At 43.1% G+C, this 24672-nt stretch overlaps 1 protein-coding gene across 1 annotated transcript in view; it reads right to left on the bottom strand.

Moving 5' to 3' along the window:
- LOC126267364 (inhibitory POU protein) overlaps positions 1-24672 on the bottom strand; it is a 449384-nt gene that overhangs the window by 196523 nt on the left and 228189 nt on the right. Inside the window, exon 2 of the mRNA XM_049972505.1 lies at positions 4122-4235. Within this exon, the coding sequence (XP_049828462.1) occupies positions 4122-4235 (114 nt within the window). The remainder of the gene's footprint in view (positions 1-4121; positions 4236-24672) is intronic.

Genomic DNA, 24672 nt, shown 5'->3' on the forward strand with positions numbered 1-24672 from the left:
TATCCACTAATACAGCATTAGATTCAACCCTGGAAGTTTTCCAAACCACATTCTCTACACTGCAATCAATGCAACTCTGTTCTGTGATTGAACAAGTACGACAGAAAGCAGCATGAGTCGCATTCTCTTTTCAAGTGCGAAATGGGAGAGGAAAAGACAGCTGCTTTAGCACCAATTACATTGTGTGGAGGTAGGCTCTCCCCAGAAGAGCTGCCATTCTGCTTTCTTCGGGTAATCCCTGACTTAATAAGGAGCTTCTAAAAATCTGACAAGCTACATAGATACCTTTGTAGTACTAACGGATCACCGGAAATATGTCAACAGTCTTTTCTTGTTAATATCTATTTTACATCTACAGTTATTTCATCTTAGACCTAGAAATTTGTATAGGTATTGTTTCTATTTATTTTCGCTATATTTCTTAAATTTGTGGTAACAGAACAACTATCGCTGTCCAACTACCATGTAAAATTTTACACAATATACCAGTAGCCTTTGTTAACATATATTTGTGTATTTATATTTGTGTAATAATACCATTTTTAAGCGTTAATATTGTAATATTGTTCCTCAATCTTTTCAGTTAAATTAACAAAACCTATTGTTCAGTATTTTAAATACAGTAAGCTTAAAAGGACATTTCTGAAACTTGCTTATGTACGTTATCATACTAAGTCATCACTCTATGTTTTGTACTGTATGTTCGTTATTTACCTTTTAGCTGGCAAAATGGCCAGTAAATGTCGAAAACCAAGAAAAAACATGTTACACGGGTATTGCTTTGGGGCTCTTACATGGAAGTGTCCTCCGAGGTACTTCTTCAGAATCGCCGTTGCTTGCTAATAATGAGAACGATGAGAAAGCCGACAAATAATCAGATAAAATGGCATTTCGTACCTGTAAGCGACCAGCTGTTTATTAGACCATAGTCATTGTCTCTAAAAAGAATGAAAGAGGACAGTGTTTGACATCTTGTCGATAAGAAGTCGTTACGGTCTGAGCATTTGCGCGAATTCTAAAACAGTAGCGTTAAAGTCGACCATAACTATTTCAAGAGTCTCACCACGTCCTGCGCTTGAAGAGATTTAGGGAAAGCGTGGAAAGGTTAGAGCTAGAGGCTCCCGTATCACCCTACTTGTCGTCATTCCAAGAGGGTTGTTCGGAGAGTAAGGAACGATCGGTCGCGAAATTCCTCAATGGTCTAATCACACATTAATGAATTTCCTTGCCTATTTGTGGGCTGTACCCAACATCCTCACACAAAGCGTCATTACTTTGCATTTGCTATAATTTTTCTATCGTTGCGACTTTTCTGAACACATTACCATCTACGAAATGTTTATGGAACTTCCGACGCTATGCAGTAAGTCATTTATAATCATAATTGCTGACAAACTTGCCACTGCTCCGTTATTCATTTTGCCAATTTTCTATTAGAAACGGAAGCAGAAGATGAGCAGTGAGTGTAGTCTAGCATAATATCGAAAAAATTTCCTTTCCATACTTTCTTGGAAACACTTTTGAAATTATAGAACAGTCGTACAAAGAACAATGCATAATATACATACGCATAAGTACAGATGGACTGCGTATCTACAACGCGATTTAGTAAACATCTCTACAGCAACACCAATTTATAGACGGCTTTTCGTCTATAGACGGCTATTGTTTTCGCCTACAGCCGTTTGCTCTTCGTAGTTGGAAGCTTTCAACAGTGAAACAGTGACAGTGGCGGATCAATATATAGTGTTTGACAGTGATGAAGATGAAGAAAAAGAAAGTATGTAAGTGGTTGCAGATGACAAACTGTGGAACAAAACAGCCACTGTAGAACCACAACACATCAGAAAAACCACAACATTTGGTAAAAAGATGGAAAATAAAAGACCACTGAAGATGTTGCAACTGCTGTGAAACATGTTTGGGTTAAAAAACAAAATTGTGTATTGCTTAAGGCGGACACTATCCAAAAACATACGTATGTTTTGAGTGTTTGTTCGACGATTAAATTGCAAACAAATTACACATACGGTAACAAAAATACATTGTCCACGCCATTGCACAAAATAGACTATTTCGTTTCTTAACTGATAGATCGAAATTTTCAAGTAGTTGAATATTATAATAGATAAATATTACATATTTCTAGATTTCCAGAAAGCGTTTGACAAGATGCCCCGTTGCAGGCTGTTATCACATTAATATTTACAAAAGTTCCTACTGGAAAAGAATAACATGAAGAAAAAATGAAACAGATGAAAAAAGTACAAACGTTGATTAAAATGATGTGGCATAGGAATAAAATTAAAAAAATAAGTTTAAACCAATTAATTGAATAAAAATAATGACCGAACTAATATCGATAAAGATTTTTAAATAAAAAAAGATCCTTTTACACCTGACGAGATTCTAAGCCCATAACCTCCCGCATATGAAACTGAGATCCTGTCCAGTATACCGTACAGCCAGACTATATGATACAGCTTTTTTTAATGTTGTTGAATATCATACAAAATTACGAATTTTTTGGCGTCAGTTACACGCAAACGAGAGCCCACCAGGGTGAAAGGCTGCAGTGTGTGGTACCTGGGATCTTAGCCTATAGCACCGTATAGGTAAGGTCGATCGAACTGCTGGGGAATTCTCCTTGTCAGTAGTAGAGAATAAATGACTCTGAGCACTATGGGACTTAACATCTGAGGTCATCAATCCCCTAGAACTTAGAACTACTTAAACCTAACTAACGTGAGGACATCACACACATCCATGCCCGAGGCAGGATTCGAACCTGCGACCGCAGCAGGGGCACGGTTCCGAACTGAAGCGCCTAGAACCGCTCGGCACCGTGGCCGGCCAGAGAATAAATCAATTACAACTTCATGCATGATGCGATATTTTTTCACGCATCTCAGTGTTTGTGAAGTCATATCTATTTTTGTGGATACTGTCTATGAAATATGCTGCGAGTAGAGTTAGTAGAAAAGATGAAGTAAATTTAAACGTTGTGCATGGTGCAGTACTTTTTCACACATCTCCGTGTTTACGACGTCACATCTCTTGAACTATGACGAGTAAGCGGTTATTACTCCGACATAGATTGTTGCTTGACAGTAAGCGATGTGTGCAGTAAGTTTGGTTGAAATCAGTCCAGTGATTTAAAAGAAGATGTGGAACATACATAAATACACACCTCATACGGTGTGTGGATACAAAAAAGTAATGTTCCATCAACACTCTCTTAGAGTTCTGCCAAGGCGACTTATACGTCTGAAGGTTTCTCTCCATTGGAATGCAAGCTGTGTTCTATTTGGTGGAAACTCTTGAATCCAGTCACACCGCCGGCTTGATATTCGATGCTATCGTATTTTGTTTATTAGGTGCGTTTGCGGAATTTTATCGAACGTCTTCTAGAAGTCTCGGAACGGGGCATCAACCTGGGCATCGGTGTCTGCCGTGTTCTGCGTCTCGTGGACGAACACACCGAGATTATTTTGAATTCTCCTATTTCGTCTTTGGTTTTGTCCATGTGCTTTAATGTCTCCATATTCATAATCACTTATTTGTAATGGGACAGTGATCAGTGCACTTGCATATCAATAATTACTTTGAGACTGATCTAGCGATTCGACGCAACAATTTAGAGAAAATATTGTTGCCGGCCGGTGTTTCCGAGCGGTCCTAGGCGCTACAGTCTGGAACCGCGCGACCGCTACGGTCGCAGGTTCGAATCCTGCCTCGGGCATGGATGTGTGTGATGTCGTTAGGTTAGTTAGGTTTAAGTAATTCTAAGTTCTAGGGGACTGATGACCTCCGATGTTAAGTCCCATAGTGCTCAGAGCCATTTGAACCGTTTTGAAAATATTGTTGATAATAAGAACATATACGAGAACATCTGCTGATACGTCCGATCAAAACGTTTTGTTTATTCTTTCTGCACCTATAAATGATAAAAGAAACGGAAAATATCGTCAGAGACGTCATAGGAAAGGAGCCCTACTGCTTTTAGGCGTGGCTCCCGAAATATTGGATTTAAATTTCTAATCTATTTACCGAAAAAGTGATAATTATTGGATAGTTAATAAAAATAGGAAAGAACTGAATAGCAACTGGTATTGACGCACTTTTTCTTTGCCGTTATCGGAGGGGTGTAGAGAGGCGTGGACGAACCGGGCTCCATCCCAGACGGCAATGTTGTGGGGGGCGGAGGTGGCTGGCTGCACCTCTCGCATGTAGTGCTGCCAACAAGAGAAACGGGACCTGCATTTAGTACTTCGTGCCGGCCGCCCACCCAGCTCAAGCAGACATACAGAGGCAACACACACTGCAAACGGCTCGTGTACGCATGCATGGTCTCACGGCGGTTTAAACTATTAAACATTTTTTCGAGCTTCCAGCCTTGTCAAGTGGTTAAATACCCTCTAGTTTTCGGACAAGAGTCTTTTAGCCACTACCTGGTAAAGGCAGAGAAACATTCGTCTGAAACTCGCGGATATTTAACCACTTATAACATCTGGAACCTCAAGAAAATTTGATTTGTAAATGGCTCATTTAGTAGATTCAAACATTGTTCTCCATGGCGCCCCAGTAGATTACACCGCTGAGGGGCGAACAGCAGTATCGTTATTGGCTGACATATAGAATAATCAATACGGAGCATGCAAACTCAAAACAGTTCACCATCGGTGCAGTATTTACAACTGTGCAGCCACATTGCTTCATTTAGAGGTATGGAACGTGCTGTCTGAAACTCATGCAAGTCTGCTAGCATTCCTGTCAGCTGGCAGTCGCTATGCTAGCAGACTCGAGGTCATTGGAAATTTATCCACACTATAAGTACAATATCCCGATCTTTGCTGCAGCTTGTAGAGCAGTAACAGATGTCGAAAAGCTGTTCTTCAAATGTTATTGCAAATTAAGATATGCAGCTGACGACCTGTGAGTGTCTATCAGTTAACCAGCAATTGCCGAAATTTGCTGAACCTCCCATCCCACTTTTCAGAAGAGAGACTGTGTTGTCATAAACAATTTCTGGTACGGCAACAATATGTAGAGTACGAAAATGTTCTTTGTTAAAATTTCATAATTACGGTACTTCTCTAAATGACCATCTTCCAGGAACTTAAGTGTGGAGTGCAGAGTAATCATGTAAAGCTACATGTAGACAACGTCCAATTCTAAACATTATTTGAGTAAAATGATATCTACAGCCAGTACTTCACCAAAAACTGATGAGATCGCCGTCGTCATTTCCAGACTCAGAGTACTGAAAAAATAGCAGATCTTGCTGGCAATCTTCTGGACAGTGTCCCAGTGGAGATGGTTTACCGTTGCCTTGCTCCAAAGAGCCAGGAAGCGTGAAGTGTGTGTGGGTGACTGTGATGACGTCTTTGGCATTCTAGCACCCTATTATGTGTGGAGCGGAAGAAAGGGAGGCTACTCTTCTCGAACAGCAGCCTTCTACATCTACATCTACATAGATGATCAGCAAGCCACCGTACGGTGAGTGGCAGGGGGTACCCTGTACCACTACGTGTCATTTCCTTTTCTGTTCCACTCGCAAATAGAGCGAGAGGAAAACGACTGTCTGTATATCTCCGTATAAGCCCGATTTCTCGTACCTTATCTTTGTGGTTCTTACCCGAAATGTACATTGGCGGCAATAGACTCGTTCTGCAGTCAGCGTCAAATGCCGGTTCTCTAAATTTTCTCCCTAGCGTTTCTCGAAAAGAAGGTCGCCTTCTCTCCAGGGATTCCCACATGAGTTTCAGAATCACTCCGTAAAACTTACGTGTTGTTCGAACCTATCAACAAAAAATCTAGCTGCCCGCCTCTGAACTTCTTCGATGTCTCCCACCAGTCCGACGTGGTACAGATCCCAAACACTAGAGCAGTACTCAAGAATAGGTCGCTCCAGCGTCCTAATGCGGTCTCGTTTGCAAGTGAACCGTTATTTCCTAAAATTCTCCCAATAAACCGAAGTCGACAATTCGCCTTCCCTACCACAGTTATCACATGCTCGTTACACCTTATATTGCTTTGTAACGTTAAGCCCAGATTTTTAACGACTTCACTGTGGCAAGCAAGACACTAATAATACCGTATCCGAACATTACAGGTATTATCTTCCTATTCATCCGCAATAACTTACATTTTTCCACATTTAGTGCTAACTGCCATTCGTTTAAGATATATCTTCCTACAGACACTCAACTTCGACACCTTACTACACCACGGCATCATCAGCAGACAACGGCAGATTGCTGCCCACCCTGTCTGCCAAATCATTTATGCATGTAGAGAAGAACAACGGTCCTATCACACTTCCCTGGGACCCTCCTGACGATACCTTGTCTCTGGTGAACACTCTCCGTCGAGGACAGCTATTATTTAAGAAGTCTTCGAGCCACTCACATATCTGTAAACTTATTCCATATGATTGCACCTTCGTTAACAGCCTGCAACGGGGCATCTTGTCAAACGCTTTCTGGAAATCTAGAAATATGTAATCTGCTTTTGCCACTCACCCCTAGTCCTCAGTATATCATTTGAAAAAAAGGGCTTGTTTCGCAAGAGGGATGCTTTGTAAAACCATGCTGATTCGTGGACTTAAGCTTCTCAGACTCAGAAAAGTTTATTATATTCAAACTTAGAATATTTTCAAGGATTCCGCAGCAAGCAGATGTTAGGGCTAATTATACGTAATTTTGCGGATCTGTCTGTTTTCTGTTCTTAGCGAAGAACTCTATGCAATCCTGAAAGCACTGGGCTGGAGGTACAAGCACTGCAGTAAATATACCCTGCAGAGAAAATGATCCAACAATAAGGAGAAACTGTTCCAACAGTTGACGACACAGGTATCATTCTGATGGGTACCAGAGCACGTGGAAATTCAGGGAGTGATCTAGTAGAAGCAGCAGCCAAGGAGGCTGAAGAGAATACATAGTGATATTATGTACCGTTCCTCTGCAGACTGCCATCTCGCTGTTGACTAAATAATGCAGGCAGCTGTGGGAGGAAGAGTGGGAAAGCACGGGGCAATAAGCTCCATATGGTGAAGCCAACTATCCGGCCGTGTCATGCCGCATACTCCATCAGGATGACGTCACCCGGGCCCGCCTCTGAAGACGGCACTCACCATGGCTTCCTACTCCGGCGAGCGAATCTCCCGGTCTGTGCTGCCTGTGGCGCAGTGCAGTGTATCACCCTTAAGCCTGCTGTTCAAATCAAGTTAATTGTTCTCGGTAGCCTTTAATACCAAATCTCCCAACACCGATACCCAATTGATCTGGGTCGACAGGCTCACTAGAAAAGTTTCACACTGTGAGACAAGTGGAATTCTTTTAAACACACGTATTTGGCCACCTGACAGTCGCGAAGACCCAGCGTCCGTTCAGAAGGGTCGTCGAATCGTGGGGCAACCAATGCAGAAATACTGGAAGCTGTATATAAACGCAGTCTGTCATCACAAAAAGAATCCGGTAGATACTGAAAATGAAATGAAGCTACGTGGGATCTAAAACACTTAGAGGTGAAGAGACCAACTATTACAAGTGAAACGGGGTTTACTTGCATCCTTCAATAAACGTTTCCGTCTTTTTACACTTTGACAAGTAAAGTTTGATTTATTGTATGTATTTATATAGCCTAATAAAGGCTCCTTCCATACAATAGTAAACCGTTATTCTTAATTTTGCCAATGTAACATCTTTAGACATTTCTAGTCCTTTCTGACAGCTGGTAAAATCTACCATCCACCTGTCCTCCAGTCTTTCACCGATTCGAATTACCTGCTCCCACCCATAGAACGTTTATTACGGTGCTTTATCTTTGACAGTGAGCGCCGCGCCTCTCCGGTCCAGGGCTAAACTGCCACCCTCTTTCTTCGGGCTATTTCCAGTTCCTCACGCTGCTATTACCACTTCACATTTGTACTACCGGTCCCGACTCCGGACCACCGCCGCCACAGGTTTTTCCGTTCCAGTACCCCGACACACAAATCTTGGCCTCTGCCTTCTTTCGATTGGCAATCACAGCGACGAACTCTCATTGGTCACTCAGTTTCCCGCTATCCCACTGCCTCTCTTGCTCTTCCCAGATGAATTTCCGGGTTGACTATAACTGTGCCCTGGGAGCCGCAGCTGTTACAGTCAACCAGGGGCAAGTCGGGAAGGGGGGGAGGGCTAATGGCGGGGGGGGGGGGGGGGGATGGAATATCGCTTAACAAAAGGAAAAAGGAGAGTTGGGGTCCTCCAACAACAAATTGGTAAACTTTGGTGTTGGTTAAAGTAGTTTTTGTAAGTGTTCTGGAATTCAGGGTGAAAACGCGTCTATAGAAAGTGTGTGCCCGGGAAAATAATACGATTTGACCCAGATGTCCAGCGATTTCGAAGTTTTTGTCTGGGCTCAGCAATTCAAGTGTTGGTAAGCACACACGGCATATTTAGCTTTCTTGAATATTGTAAGTGGTGCTCCTACATTAATGTACATCCAATGTATATTAATAAATAATAAGACGCCTACTTTAAGTTAAATGATGTTTATTGGTTTAGATAGTAAGCTATTTGTCGCTCTTATTCTTTTGTTGAAATATATTTAAAATACATTGCAACCTATATTTGCCACATACTTATAAAAAAGTGAGTGAATATGTTGAAGTAATATATTTGCTGATTTCTGATCATTTAATCCAGTGTAATATGATACTCCTCCATTGGGGGGGGGGGCGGTTATAGCCCTATACGCCCCCTCCCCTTGCCACCGCCCCTGCAGTCAACAGGAAGGTAGGACTTGGCAGTTGCCGACATATCTCCATTCTTGGTTTGCAAAATAGCCTCGGATTTCCCATAACGGCTGAAGTTCCATAACAACCGCAGGGATCACAAGGCCTACTGACAAACATTTTCAAGGACGGTTGAACATGGTTGTGTCCGGCATCTGGCAGTTGCAGCGAGACTTCCATTGTACAGGATCTTTCATATATTTCACAGGTTTAAAACGGAGTGGCCAAATTTTGGTTTCAAGTTTATAGCACTGTATTTATTAATTTTCGATTGTCATTCCGATTACTTGATCAATCATTGTTTGTCTAATTAAGGATTTCAGCGGTTGACAAAGAAGGAGCGTGTTATTACTGTGAAAACCCATTATAGAACCGGGGAGTGCTATGCACAGACTATTCGTAGACTTCGCGGGATCTTCGTATGTAGGCTAATAATGCCGCTACAGCATCAACAGCAGTTGATAGGGAAATTCGAGGAAACGGGGTCCTTTGCAACCATAAGATCTCCCGGAAGAAACCGTACAGTTCATACGGAACAAAACGTTGTATTGGTGCAGGATAACGTGGCTGTGGTTCAAATGGCTCTTAGCAATGTGGGACTTTCCATTTGACGTCATCAGTCCCTTCGACTTAAACTACTTGAACCTAACTAACCTAAGGATACCACACACACCCATGCCCGAGGCAAGATTCGAACCTGTGACCGCAGCAGCAACGCGGTTCCGGACTGAAGCTCCTAGAATAGCTCGGTCACAGCGGCCGACTCGTGGCTGTGAGCCTTCATAAGTTCCTTCAATGTCGTTCTCGACAACTGGAAATTTTGACAACCTCTTTGCAAAGAATATTGAAAAACGATCTTCATATGCACTCTTACAAGAATCACTTGATGCAACATCTTAAACCCACAGATAACCTGAAACGGAGAAATTTCGCCGAGTGAATCTCACAAAACAAGAAAAGGACAACAATTTTAAAAAAAAAAAAAAAAATCTTAACTGACGAAGTATATTTTCATCTGTGTGGGATCGTTAACCGACAATATTGTCGTATTTGGGGTGATCCAAGTGAGCCACGTGCACTCACTGCGAACCACTGTTTAGTATGGATTATTATGGGCAAATGGTGTGGTCGGCACCGTCTTGCTTGAAGAATTCGATGGCAGTGCAGTAACAGTTAACTGTGAGCGTCATCTTGAAATGTCCAGCAACATCTTTTGGTCTGCTCTGGATGCAGTTTAAGCAGCTAATATGTGGCTTCGGCTGGAGGGGCTACGTGACACACATCCCGAGAAGCAATAACACTACTGCATACAAAATTCCCTGAGTCTCACTTCTTGGCGGCTTTGAATGGTCTCCCAGATCTTGTGACCTTGCTCCTTGTGACTTGTTATTACGGTCTTATGTGAAGTCCAAGGTCTACAACAACAAACCACGAACAGTTCTCCAACTTAAAGAAAAAATTCAACGTGTCATCTACGACATCAACAGAGATGTCTGTGAAAGTGTCATCGTGAACTCCATAGAACGAGTAATTGGCTGCAGAGACAAGGAGGTGGATGTATACCTGATCCGCACTTAAATGGTAGTTTATGAAGATGAAAAGGAAAAGAAATGAATATTTTATTTCGTCGCCTACTTGACTTCATCATTGCATTTTTTTTTAAATTTCGTAATATATGAAAGACCCTACAGTTCTCGAAATACCGTCGGAGTTCCCACACTGCTGTGGTTTCACAACGACTCCAGGGGTCGCAAGGTGTCTTGATATTCCTAAGAATGGATTGAATTCATTGTATGTTAAAAAATGGCGAAATTCCTCCAGATGTATTAAGGTGTTGGTTTTATTGGCGACTAGTTTCGATGTTGTTACAACACCATCTTCAGGCCCATACTTGTTGACTGCAACCGTATGTGTCTAACACTAGTAGTCAGCGGTGTGAGAGGCGTGTTCCATCTATCCTATGTCACTTAAACATAGTTGGAGGAATTTCGTCATTTTTTAACATATATTATACTAGCTGACGTCTCAAATCGTCCATTTCAATTTTCGATATACGAAGATTAATTCATTGTGTCCAGCGTTCCAAGAGCTCTCGTTTCCTACCGAGCGACCAGCCGCTACCTCCATCGCACTCTTGACGCTATTGAATTAAAAAAAAAATGGTTCAAATGGTTCTGAGCACTATGGGACATAACATCTGAGGTCATCAGTCCCCTAGAACTTAGAACTACTTAAACCTAACTAACGTAAGGACATGACACACATCCATGCGCGAGGCAGGATTCAAACCTGCGACCGTAGCAGTCGCGCGCTTCCGGCCTGAAGCGCCTAGAACCGCTCGGCCACATCGGCCGGCTTATTGAATTCGCTAACGATTTCCGAAATGAAATGTGTCATGTGTCTAGCTCCAACTACCATTCCGCTGTTAATTCCCGTCGTGTGTCCGTAATTACATCGGAAGCCTTTTTACAAGATTCAACTCAGCAAAAATGTCAGTTCCGGGTGTGCAATATTCTTTTATATCTTGTGTACGCACTATTAAAGCCATCTGTGTTTGTGCTTATCGCTATCGCCTCATTGTAGAGCAGTACACAGAGGGCAATGAATATGTTAAGAACAAGAGTCGCAAAATGTAAAGAAATCGTGGTTAATGGGGCAACTCTGAAGAAGACAAGCCCGAATGCAGAGAATCACAGGCGATTGAACGTCTGCTCATTTATCCAACAGGGAATTGCTTGCACTGCATCTATTTTTATGGTCCGGAAAGGCTATTAAAGTCGCCAAGTTTTGGAAGAAGTGAGTTTAGATCTTGCCCGGACAGGGGAAGTAAGTGTCTACGGGGACAGTAGGATAGGTAAGGGCCCCGCTGGTTGTGCTGTGGCCGCAGCTTTAAGCGAGGAAAGGAAGCGCCGTGGGCAGCGTAGGCGTGCCGGCCGGTCGATAGCCGGCGGTCCCTCCCACCGCCGTCTTAATCGTCCGTGCTGGCCCAGCCGCGGCCGACAAACGTTTGCGGTGAGCCCGTCTTACGGGCGCGAGTGGCGCCCGAGCAGCGCCGCGAGCCGGAGGGGTGGGGGGTGGGGGCGTGACCCGGCGCCGCGCCCGCCAATGGGGGCGCGCCCCTCGCTCTGTCCGCCGCTGCCGCCGCCGCTGCCGCACGCAGCGCATCGATCGCGCTGCGTGCGCGCCGTAGTCGGCCATGATCACTCGCTAAGTGGAGACAGGCGGAGGCGCGCCTGTCACGTTAGGCGCGCCAGATTTGCCTCTCGATGCGCCGACCTGTCACGCTGCGGCAAAAAACCGCTCGCCCCCCGGGACGCCTTTGCCTCTCGGTAACAGCTGACGGCGCGGCGTCCTTGTGGCGACCGCGCTCTGGTACGGCGAAAGGCGTCAGAGTGAGACGCCTCTACATCCGTAGGGGTACGCAGATTCAAAAAGTTTTTTTTTGCTTTCTTGAATTTGAAAACGTGTCGTACCCCAATAAGTAAACTTGACAAGAAGTACACTATTTTACTGTATCTTAAATCGAAAGCTATGCAGTCTTTGAGTCTTCCAGGTTCTTGGCCGTGCTTCTCGAAACTTTTCCGTTGTTAACGCCTTGTCGAGCGGTATTGCTGAGCCGACTGACAGGTTGGACGTCTTAGAGTGACATACATACTGTGAAAAATATGTGCGTTGTAGAGGGTTACATGTCGGCAGAAATAATTCTTTTCCGGGAGAAAACTCAGATATCGCTTATCAGAGACAAAATCTATCGATCCTGTAAAGCAACTGTCCAATATCACTAAGTTTCAAGCCGGCCACAGTGGTCTAGCGGTTCTAGGCGCTCAGTCAGGAACCGCGCGACTGCTACGGTCGCAGGTTCGAATCCTGCCTGCATGGCTGTGTGTGATGTCCTTAGGTTAGTTAGGTTTAAGTAGTTCTAAGTTCTAGGGGACTGATGACCATAGATGTTAAGTACCATAGTGCTCAGAGCCATTTGAACTAAGTTTCAAGGCCTCTTCCTTTCTGTTAAAATTATTCCAATGTTCATAAATTTCGATGGCTTCTCCTTGTAGCCATGCGAGTAATTCATTGTTATGGATAAAATTGTGGTTTCTAAATCTTCGCTTCGTGATACCGTGATGTAAGAGCATTCCCTGCTAGAACTGATTTTTCTATTTTACCTAGACGGCAAGCGGAGCCATCGAAATATATAAACATGGCGATAAAGTCAACAGAAAAGAAGAGGCCATTAAACTTACTGATGTACTGACAGTAGCTCTAGAAGATCGATGGATTTTATCTTTGACAGGTGGTAGCCGACATTTAAGTAGTTAACTAGTCTGCGTAAATCATGGCTCTATGGCGGCAACTCGCGCTGGGTTGCGCCTACACAATTTCAGAAAGTCCCAACGCCTTTTCAACCATGGTACCTCATAATTTTTTTTCCAAAAAAAGGAAATATGACGTTTCTTACTGCATCTGGATCCTCAGATGAAGTACGGGCGAAAACATGTTTCATCTCTGACAAGGATTATCTCTAGCGATCACGTGCAAAACTACCGTGGGCCTCTTCCATACTATTTATGTCGCCCTACAATGTCTGATTATTCAGTTAGCAAGTCTCAGCTGATCCAAGAGCACCTGTGCAGATGTCCAATGCAACTCTGACCGAAGCGTTTGGAAATGGAATGCTTTCATGGGGCACGGCCATACAACCTGGAAGACTGGCCAGCAGCTAAGACATCCATTTAAAAAATTTGTGAAACGACACTCACGCTATAACCACAAAAAAAATGTAAAATATTTGAGTAACCACAGCTTTTTCTAGTGACGGACATTGGAGAAGGAAAGACCAGGGCAGAACTAGAGTGTACACAGTTTTTTCTAGTGGCGGACATTGTAGAAGGAAAGACCAGGGCAGAACTAGAGTGTACGCCACTGAAATGGTACTTTGCACAATGGTAAGGGATGAATGCGACTGTAAGACAACAGAAATGGAACAGTACGAGATCAACTGAACATCTTTGCTGTGAATGACAGTACTTTAGATCAAACATAAAGATGCTGCCGAAATATTTACGAAAGGAAAACTATCATTGACCAAAGTTAGCTCTCACGTACCAAACGGAGCTACGTAAAGCATGGGGACACCGACGAAAAGATGGGTCGAAGGACTGAAAGAAATAAAATGGACGATTAGAATTTTATGTCCCGTCGACTAAGCTTTTATTTGAGACAAAACGGAAGCAAGGTTAAGGAAAGTATGGGGAAGATTTCATTTTTAAAATAACCACGTCGGCATTTTCCTTGAGAGATGGACAGCCTAGATCTTAATCGCAAGACCTGAATTTGAACAGCTACCCGTCATATTTAAATGCTTCACAATAAGACACTCGTTTAATATGTGGTGCTGCGGAGTGATGTTATACATGACATGCAAAATGAAGATAAGCTAAGACTGAACAGGTGAAGCAGAAATGCTGAGGGAATTTATTACGAAAATAGCTTAGTGAGAGACATACCAAGGGGTTCAAGACTATTTAACCCGATTAAGAAGGGAAAAGCAGCGGCGGGAAACCGCAACAGATAAAAAATGTTCCAATGTGTGTGGATTCCTATGGGACCAAACTGCTGAGGTCATGGGTCCCTAAGCTTACACACTACTTAATCTAACTTAAACTAAGACCACGCGGCCGCAGCAGATAGACGACAATCAGTGTAATAGATGACAAAAGATATAGAGCATAGCGACACATGGATCAAGGAAGATAACGTCAGATCAGTTTAGAAACTGATGTATTCTGGCTTAGAATATCATACTTCCTCATAATTCTAAAGATTAATTCAGCAAAGGTTGTTGCAGCATTCTCACTATGTTCCTTCTCTCGTCTTCCCTGAAGACAAAGCAACCCCACCTCAAATGACATCGTCTTCGACTCGTCTGTAAATCCTATAAACAAAAGAAGCAAACGAAATAAAATAAAAACAAACAAATGAAATAAAATAAAAACAAACAAATAAAATAAAATAAACGAATAGAAAACAAACAAAATCTAAGTGAATCAGTATATAAAGGGTGTTACGGGTAGGTCTATAAGTACTGTGATTATTGGTGTACCCACTTCAGTGTATTAGTCTTCCCACAAATACGTCACATAATTTACTGTCTGATCTTTACTGCATGGTTGTAGCTGCGCCACTAAGTGGACTACGCCTGTCAAAATAGACTAACTTTTTTGCATCCACACATCCACATTTCACCATCTGACCTGCTGATCAGGGGAAAATAAGCATTAATGGCATATGGGCTATGAGGTAATAAAAAACCTAAGAAAATACTATTCCCAATAGCTATAGTTATTAGTCTGCAAATGAAGTGATATAATGTTGTTCCGTACACTGTCCTCAGTCACCCAAAACAAAAGTCTGCGCTTATAGCCCTAACACCTGCATGCAAAGAGTTTGTGGGTGAACTTCTCTTGTGCGGTGCGTCCCTAGGTTCCCCTGTCCCGTTTTGTACTATACTGGTTTCACTGTGGTAGCTGCTATAACTGAGAGTTCCAAAAAAATCAGAGAACACAGAAAATGACACGAAGGGTAAAAAATCTATTCCATTGATACGATGGTAAAGAAAGATGAAATTTTAAACAATGTACCCTGTATGCCGTCGCAAAAAGGCTCCGAAACAACATCACAGAAACGGAAATTTTAACCCGGAAAGGAGAACTTAAGTCCGTGAACGTCTCCAAGTTACGATAATATAAGCGTTCAGTAGGAATGTCAATAAAGTACAAAGGCAAACCGGCCAGTAATGCACCGAGAGTTTAAAAGAATCGTGTTCCTTCCACAGACAGCCGTTTGGTTAAACGTATTTGTCTTTGAACTCGAAAGCAAAACGCGAAATTTAGTTTATAAGAATGCACTTTGAATGACTTAGATGGTGCACCTTTTATTCCCATGATAAAAAAAGTGGGAGAACACCAAGAGAACCGGATAGTTTTCAGCAAGTAAACGAACTTAACCAAGAATTAGGGAAGTGTGGTACTGAGGCCCGTATGAGTGGAGATGGGTTCCCCCGAGCTGTGTAGCCAGAGCTAGCAGCGCCTTAGGAGAGAAAACGCCGAGGCTGTGCCAAGTTGAGAATGAGGAACGCGCCGCCAGAGTTAGGGGTGAGTGGCGGCGCCCCCTCTACCCGGACAACCCTTCCCGGCCACCCGTTAATTAACTATTAATTTATAATGAACGCCCGTCTTCTTTATAAGCCGAGTAAAAATTGACATCCATTTCTGGAGTGTAAAGTGGGGAGGTGCGCAAACCCCCTGGGCGAGCACAACACCTGCGGGGATTTCATGACTCAATTAACGTCGACGTCTGCCGGGGACGGGTTCGCGCGAAATCCCCGCGCCGGCAGTGTTTGGACGACTGCCGTGCATCCATGAAGCCAGCTCGCGTGGAAAAAAATCTTTCACGAGTCACCACAATGGACTGGTGGCGTGAACATTAATTTCACTTGCGCTCTTGTGTCACTTTATGTTCGTAAACCCGTGCAAATGTTTTCACTACAGCAGTACAAACCTTCACGCACATTAATATTTTCATACTTTTTTTTTAAGTGCCCAGAAGTTAAGAAATTACGCAGCTCAAGGGTGTCAAGAAATATAGAGACCACTTATGAAAAGGAGCGAATTATTGATACTTCTTGAGTTATCTTAACGATTACACCTTGCTATTTGAAAAGGACTCGCTTTTCTTGTTCTTTAATTTACATTTGTTTTATGAGTTTGCAAAAAATGTACAGTCGATAATATCATTTGCACAAGGTCTAACTCACTAAAAGTATTTTTGGCGTTTCGATATCGAATGCGAAACCAAATAAGTTTTGAAGTTGTCCAAAAAGCGAACGAATTTCAGTGCGCGAGTCTTTTAATTTCACTCCGATTTAGTGCAATATCTGCTCCTGGATTCTTTATAGTCATGCTTTAGGCTAATCTCACCAGAAACTTGGAGCCTTTTGTGGCTGATGCTAAGGTAGCTGAAAAAAGTGGGATTCGTGGTATGCATACAGATTTGCCTTTTCCTTTCCCGGTTAATTTTTCTGTTTCTGTGATGTTGTTTGGAAATGTTTCCGCGCTAGCATACTGGGTACACTGAGCGAATTTAGGAATTCTGTTGAGAAGGTTACACTTTCTTCTCGGTTCACCAGATTAAATATTTTTTCTTAATCTAGTGACATATCCTGCATTTGCTAGTTTACTTGTTGAACTTAGTATTTTTTGTTGTTGTTGAAATTGTAGGCTCACATAATCACTGTTTTGTACGTTGTTTCTCGGTATAAGCGGATACACTTTTTCGATGAATTGCTCCTCCGTATTTACTGCTCATCAGTTAAAATGACTACCACAGTGCAGATGAATGCGATATGTCCCTTTTCCCAAGTTGAATTCTAAAACATTCGCGAATATTCTGCAACGTTCGAAAACATTTGTTAACATTCTAGAGTATTTGTAACAGTTCGAGAACACCGTAAACAAAAAAAATACATTGATGTGAAAGAGAAGACGTCCTTGTTACCACCACAGTGTGAAGGCGACCAATACGCACACGTATCAGAAACCGCTACCAACACCCAATCTCTACAGAGCACCACGTGAGAATAAAGGCCAGCAATAGACACAAAAGCCTGTGTTTAGCGGTGGGAAATTTTGGAAATGTCGTCAACCTCACCCACAGCCGGCCGGTGTGGTCGAACGGTTCTAGGCGCTTCAGTCTGGAACCGCGCGACTGCTACGGTCGCAGGTTCGAATCCTGCCTCAGGCATGGATGTGTGTGATGTACTTAGGTTAGTTAGCTTTAAGTAGTTGAAAGTTCTAGGGGACTGATGACCTCAGAAGTTAAAACCCATAGTGCTCAGAGCCATTTCAACCATTTGAACCTCACCCACAAACACTTTAATTTACATATACATGGTGTTAAAAGTACACAAAATTTTACTAGCAATACGAAGTTCCGAAACGACAAAAACAATTCTCAGTAACATCGGTTTTCAAATGCATAGGTTAAAAGCTCGTTCATTTTTGCCAATGTGAGATACTTCTCGTCTACAGAAAGCTCTTTGCTATTACGAACAACCTACAGAGTTCTGTAAATGAATGAACAAATGCGAACATATTATTCTTAGTATTTCAGACGCCTACAAGCATTTAAATAAATGAATGGTGTAGGCTGAAAATTTGATCGGAGCGGTAATCGAACCCAAATGTTCCGCTCCTGTAGAACGGTCGCATTAACTGCCTCGTCCATCCAGAATGCTTCCCGTGCAACTCAAATTCTCAACCTGTCATGCGCACGTAGCATCTCCATCCATAATCCCGCAGGGATTCGGAATATGTGCTGCATCCGCACTGAAAGTGCCTAGAGCCATCGTCGCCCACATACACTGAAGGAAAAACAAATCGCAACACCTAGAAGGAGTTGTGCGACAAACGAAAGTTGTTTGTCGTGTTTCTCTATCTGAGATATGCCTATTCAAATTTAGCGTCAGCCACGTAACACTGGATCCACTAGCGCGACTTTGAGGATGCCAATCAGGTTTGCTTTAAATAGACGCTGTAACGTTTTTGCGCGTTAATTACCTTTGAGGTTGGACTTGGTAAGTTGATGTTAGACAAGCGTGCCTGTAAGTCGACAAACACGCCATTATCAACAACTCACTGAGTTTGAACGAGGTCGCGTAATAGCGCTACGAGAAGTTGTATGTTTCTTCTGCGATATTGCAGAAAGGCTTGGCAGAAAAGTAGGCGCTTTGCAGGATTCCTAGCCGTGGTGGTCATGATTATGTCCAGTCACAAGAAGAACAGGCTCCGGACGGCCACGTGGCACTACCGAGAGGGAAGACCACCGCTTTCAGCGTCTGTTTCTGACACATTGTACTGCATCTTCAGCAGCAATGTGAGCAGCAGTTGGCAACACAATGACGCAGTCTCTTCCACTTTGGCAGTCGGTTCCTAGCCCGCCTCCGTAGCGTAGGGGTAGCTTTACCGCCTACCACGCAGGGGGCCCGGGTTCGATTCCCGGCAGGGGACTGTGTATTGTGTGTCCATCATCATTTTCATCACATTGATTCGCAAGTCGCCGAAGTGGCGTCAACTAAAGAGGACTTGCAATACGGCGGCCTAACTCCCCGAATGGGACCTTCCGGCCAACAATCCCATACGATCATTTGATTTCAGTCGGTTCCCAGCTGCTTCACTGACTTTCCATAAGTCCATTGCTATGAAGTCCTCTCTTGTCAATTATAGCTTCGAACCCAACGCCTCAGTTCCAAACAGGAATAGTCATCATGGACGAGGAATTGTGGGCTCCAGTTGCCACATTAGCTCGCATGGCGATTCGGGGCTATGTTGTGGAGTTACAGCGCTATGCAAGGAAAATATCATGTACTGGTTCGCTTTTATCGAGGGTCAGTTGACAGTCCCCGTAGCAAGTGCACTTGAATCTGGCCACTGTTTTGTGGCGTCGCGACTTTCCTTATACTGCAGCACTTTTGGCAGACAGTCTTATGGATCATTCGGCACATAGGGAGCAGTAATTGTCCCATCATACTCCTTCGTGTCCCCTGAATGCTAATTTCGCATTGGTGAGTTAACTGCAGTGTCTCTGCCTCCGTGGTGTATAGTACGCATTTGAGGCTGTTCAGATTATTTGTCCAAGGTGTGATATCTTCCTCGTCGAACAGTGTATGTTACTAGAAACATTGTTTAACAGGAACACGTTGTCCTATGGCCCTACAGTGTGTCAAATGGTTCAAATGGCTCTGGGTACTATGTTACTTAACATCTGAGGTCATCAGTCCCCTAGAACTTAGAACTGCTTAAACCTAAATAACCTAAGGACATCACACACATCCATGCCCGAGGCAGGATTCGAACCAGCGACCTTAGTGGTCGCGCGGTTCCAGACTGAAGCGCCTAGAACCGCTCGGCCTCACGACCGGCCTACAGTGTGTCCTAAGGCTCGCAGGGCCAAAGGCGAGCGGATGACCAGAGCATCGAAGATAACAATGTAATTCCCAGGCAAGAATATTTAGATTTTTTTTCCCACAGATGCACCATGTAACAACTACTTCAGCGGGTAGAGCTGTTCAAAGAGACAACCTCCAGCCTCAATCATGCAATTTTAACATGGTCCATTACGAGCACTAAATTATCGCTTCAGAATCTTTTGTCGCCATTACTTGCAGATTTTTCTGTTCGACTGATACAATACACACTATATTCTTCGTAGTCAGAATTTCATGGGAAATGTGACGGGTTGTACTTGATGAACCTTGTCGCATGGTATCCAAAACGGCCTCTTGAAATTATCTTCCGCGAACAATTCGCCAGGTTTCTCCAACTACAACGAACAAATTTCTTGTAAATTTCGCTCCAAGTCGATAAAATACTTCCAATTAGACTGTCATCAGTTGCGAAAATTTACCCTTTCCATTATTTAGGATTTGCGGACACTACACCATCTGACAAAAGAAGTGAAGCAACCAGAAGATATAGTCGAATGTCAACGTAATTTCGTACACGAACACATAAGCAGGGGGAGTATAAACGACCGCAGCTGAAATTCTTTTCGAAAGGTAGAGCGGCCACCAGGGTGCATAATGTTCGTGTTTGGTGTTATTACCTGGCCTGAGTGAATAACAGGCGTGAAACGCGTTATATGTTGAGTGATCACTTTGAAAGACACGGAAATGACGAGTACTCATTGTGAGACTGCGTTATGAGCACCTGACAAAATTTGAGAGGAGCCTCCTTGTGGGTCGCCATCAGGATGGCTGGTCGAATCGTACAGTATCAAGATTTGTGTGACTTCGGAAGAGACAATGGCCCGATGTTCAATGCATGGGAACTTGAGTGCAAGCATAGTCGTCGACAAGGTTCCGGTAAACCACCTATGACCGCCACAAGGGAGCTTCGCCCTGCTGTGCACCAAGCAGGTCGTAATACGTTGACATCTGCGTCTGCCGTGCGAGAACAAGTAAGGGGCTAGTTTCAACATTCTGCGTCATACCATGCCATTGTCAGAGATTAGTAGCAACCGCACAAGCAGGGAAATACCGCGTCATACGTAGGCTGTCGTTAGCACAACGGAAACGGCTGCGTCAGGAGTTGTGGTTTGACCGGGAAGCATGAATTGCTGATGAATGGCGTCACATTGTGTTTAGCAGCGAACCGTGGTTACGTGCATCCCGCATGATAATCGTTGGCGAGTATGGCCGAAACTTAACGAAAGGCTCCACTGTTTTCGAAAGGCAGAGCGGTTTTACTCCTGGCATCATGGTTTGAGGAATCATATAGTATGAATTCAGTGCACCGCTTATTGTGACTGAGAGTTGTCTGACGATAAAACGGTAAATCGCGAACATCCTGCATTCTGATGTAACGATATCCTGGTGGCATTTTTCAACAAAACAATGCTCGTCCACAAATATCAGCCGGCCGCGGTGGTCTCGTGGTTCTAGGCGCTCAGTCCGGAACCGCGCGACTGCTACGGTTGCAGGTTCGAATCCCGCCTCGGGCATGGGTGTGTGTGATGTCCTTAGGTTAGGTTTAAGTAGTTCTAAGTTCTAGGGGACTGATGACCACAGATGTTAAGTCCCATAGTGCTCAGAGCCATTTGAACCACAAATGTCACGTACCTCAACGACCTGTTTGCGTGATGCTGTGGTACATTAAGGGCCTTGCAGTATCTCCATATCAATCCTCAACATAAAAGATGGCGTGCAATGTGATATTGATAAGTGATATCACATTGTTAAGTGGTCTCGGTCTTGTAGTCACTGAAATAACATACTCTCTCTACCGGGAAATTCATTTTTTTCGTCCTCCTATTTTGGGTGCTTCACCCTTTTTTTATACAGAAAATGTACATGTTACTACACCACATACAGAGTGAACCGAACTTAACTAATAAAATTTAGGAATTTGTTCGGAGATATTTTCTGAGTATTTTGGTATAAAAGACCCGTGGAATCTAGTGGCTGTTCATCGAGTAATTGCGTTTTTTTTTTTTTTGTATTTGTAACTTCCATTTAGTTTTGTATCTACTCACAGCCGTGCAAATCTTGACGGTATGTGGTGTGAGTTTTTTTCAATTCGCTCGCCTTAGTTGCTGTTGACGACAGAAATGCCCAGTTTTCCCAAGCTTGTAGCCAGTGCTGCTCCTTTCTGGCTCGTGTTTGTTTCCGCGCAGTATGGACAAGATTATTGACGAAGAGTTGACCGATGTCAACCTCGTGTTTGATTCACAAAATGGAATAGAATAGTGGTTATGCTGAACTCTACTCACATCGGAGGCAACCACATCACAATAATTTGGATCGTCTGAGTGGTGTTAATTATTCTGTATTTTATGTTGAACGTTTTGGTGAGTGCATTTTAACGCTTTTTCGGTTTTGTGAAATTATGCACGTAGGAAGATAGGCAATTATGGTAACAAACGCAACAGATCACGATTACATTATTACTCTGTAACGAGCCAGCGAAGACCACGGTATCGCTGATACCAAAATCCTCAGAAAATACGCCTTAATACCCTCCGGAATTTTGTCTGTCGCGTTCGGTATCATCATTCATTAAAGGCATAACAACAGGTTCTTTTAACGAGAAATGATACGTCATCAACTGAATAGTCAAGAACTGTAACAAGTGCTAAACTTCCTGTGGACACATCAAAGAGTGTTGTGTGTTATTTATGAAGGTATTGTGGTATGGAATTGTTTGTTGTGAAACACACGGGGCTTAAGAAATATCTCATCAACGCTTATACCCACGGCTTCGTACCACCAGAAATGTACAGGGCGTGTTATTTACCCTGGCCGCTCAAATGGTTCAAATGGCTCTAAGCACTATGGAACGTAACATCTGAGGTTATCAGTCCCCTAGGACTTAGAAATACTTAAACCTAACTAACCTAAGGACATCACACACATACATGCCCGAAGCAGGATTCGAACCAGCCACCGTAGCAGTCGCACTGTTCCAGACTGAAGCGCCTAGAACCGCTCGTCCACCGCGGCCGGCTCCCTGACCACCCCAATTAACTTTTCGTTCAGAAACAAAATTTAAAAAAAATGTATGAAGCAAATGATGATTAACCACCAGTAGACATTAACCAGCATGGTCACCTTTCTTGTAATTTTGAGAACATCTTTGAATAGCATTTTTTTATACAGTAATCGACTTCCACTCGCTATGACCACTTTAAAAAAAATCGCTTTGTTCAATTCACTTGTAAACAACGGTAGTAAAAATTTAACGCAAAACTGGCTTAGGCTCTGCTTCACTAGCACACAAGGCAGACATCTGAGGTGCCGTTAACTCGTCTACTTGCTGGAGTTGATAGTAAACAGATGAAAAGAGGAGAAAAAGGCACAGCACTAAAACAGTCAACCGTCTTAATTTGAAGATTTATGTGAGTGCAACAATGTACACCAATGAAGTGAAGGTAGAGATGTTACTTATTTACGGCGTTTGCATCAAGCCATCTGGCAAAACACGTTGGACGTGCACACAATAAATTATGTGCTTGCTGGACATACATCGTCTTGATACCACATAAGCATTCTGGTTCTTAGTGGCGCTTCATCCAGAAGTCGAGGAAGAAGGCGCGTGAGAAAGTTGGTGTATACTATGCCGTTCACGGTACAGTTAATGAAATATTAGCCAATAAATGTAGTACCAAGCGTCCCACACTAGATATTAACTCCCCATTCCCGCTGGTGTTCCACGTGTCTAACCTATCGTGGGTTTGGCTGGACCAATAATGCCTGTTCATCACATTCACTGGTCTTATGTTTGAGAAGGAACATTCATCGGTAAAAAGAACAACGGAGAAAAAGTTCTGGTTCGCGAGGATTTGCTTCTGCGCCACTGACAGAACTTTACACGATTCGGGATGTCATTCGCACGCAGTTCTTAGTAGAAGTGTACATGATAAAGATAACACTGGCAACGTCTTAGGATGCGATGTATACCGTATTTAGGAATGCATTTCTTCTGTCCAAGCTGTTCTGAGTTGAAGCGTCACAAGAAGACGATAAAACATCCTTCGGGAAAAAAGGATCTTGTGTCAGCACACCGCGCTCTTTCGAGTTCCTATACCTTAATATTATTACGCCTATCTTCAGCCACAATGAAAGAAAAGTTATTAGGATGCAGTTTTTAGTCAGGACTACATTTACTGTGCGCTAGATACCGTTTAAAAGTTGTACAATGCTGTGCTACACGTAGCCGTATTCTAAATAAGAAAACATTGTTGCTATTACTGTTCTGCTTACAGTCTTTACAGATGAGTAGTATTTATACTTTCTCTTCGGTGGCGCACATTGTTCTCACAGAAACATTCAACCGAAGACGGTGGACTGAATGACAATATGCATTTTCCTTGTATTTGTCTGTTTACTGTCAACTCTGGAAAGTGGACGAGATACGTTACCCATGGCACTTGCGGTACATGCTGGTACAGATGAGTGAAAGTTAATTTTATATTACGTTTTTAATAACTTTACGTTTGCATAAATGGTGTATATTTTTGAACTGGTCTTGAGGAGTGAAACTGGATTAACAAATAAAAAATAGGGGTTATCTGAAACAGTCGTAGAACGAAGTTACACGAAAGGCAATCACGCTGGTTAATGCCCCCCCCCCCCCCCCCCCCTAGTAGTAGGTAAACAACAAATGCTAAATAGCATTTTATTTTGTTTGTGCACGACATGTTATCTGGGTGGTCAAGATAAAAGGAACATCCTGTACATTATGAAATCAAATTTTTCGCGGTGGCATTCTTCTATAAAATCTTTGCGGTTTTATTTAAATGAGTCCAGTTCCCATCATCCAGCACCAACGTGTTTTCTCCTG

This window comes from Schistocerca gregaria, chromosome 4 (genome assembly GCF_023897955.1).
Source record: "Schistocerca gregaria isolate iqSchGreg1 chromosome 4, iqSchGreg1.2, whole genome shotgun sequence".
Taxonomy (NCBI): domain Eukaryota; kingdom Metazoa; phylum Arthropoda; class Insecta; order Orthoptera; family Acrididae; genus Schistocerca; species Schistocerca gregaria.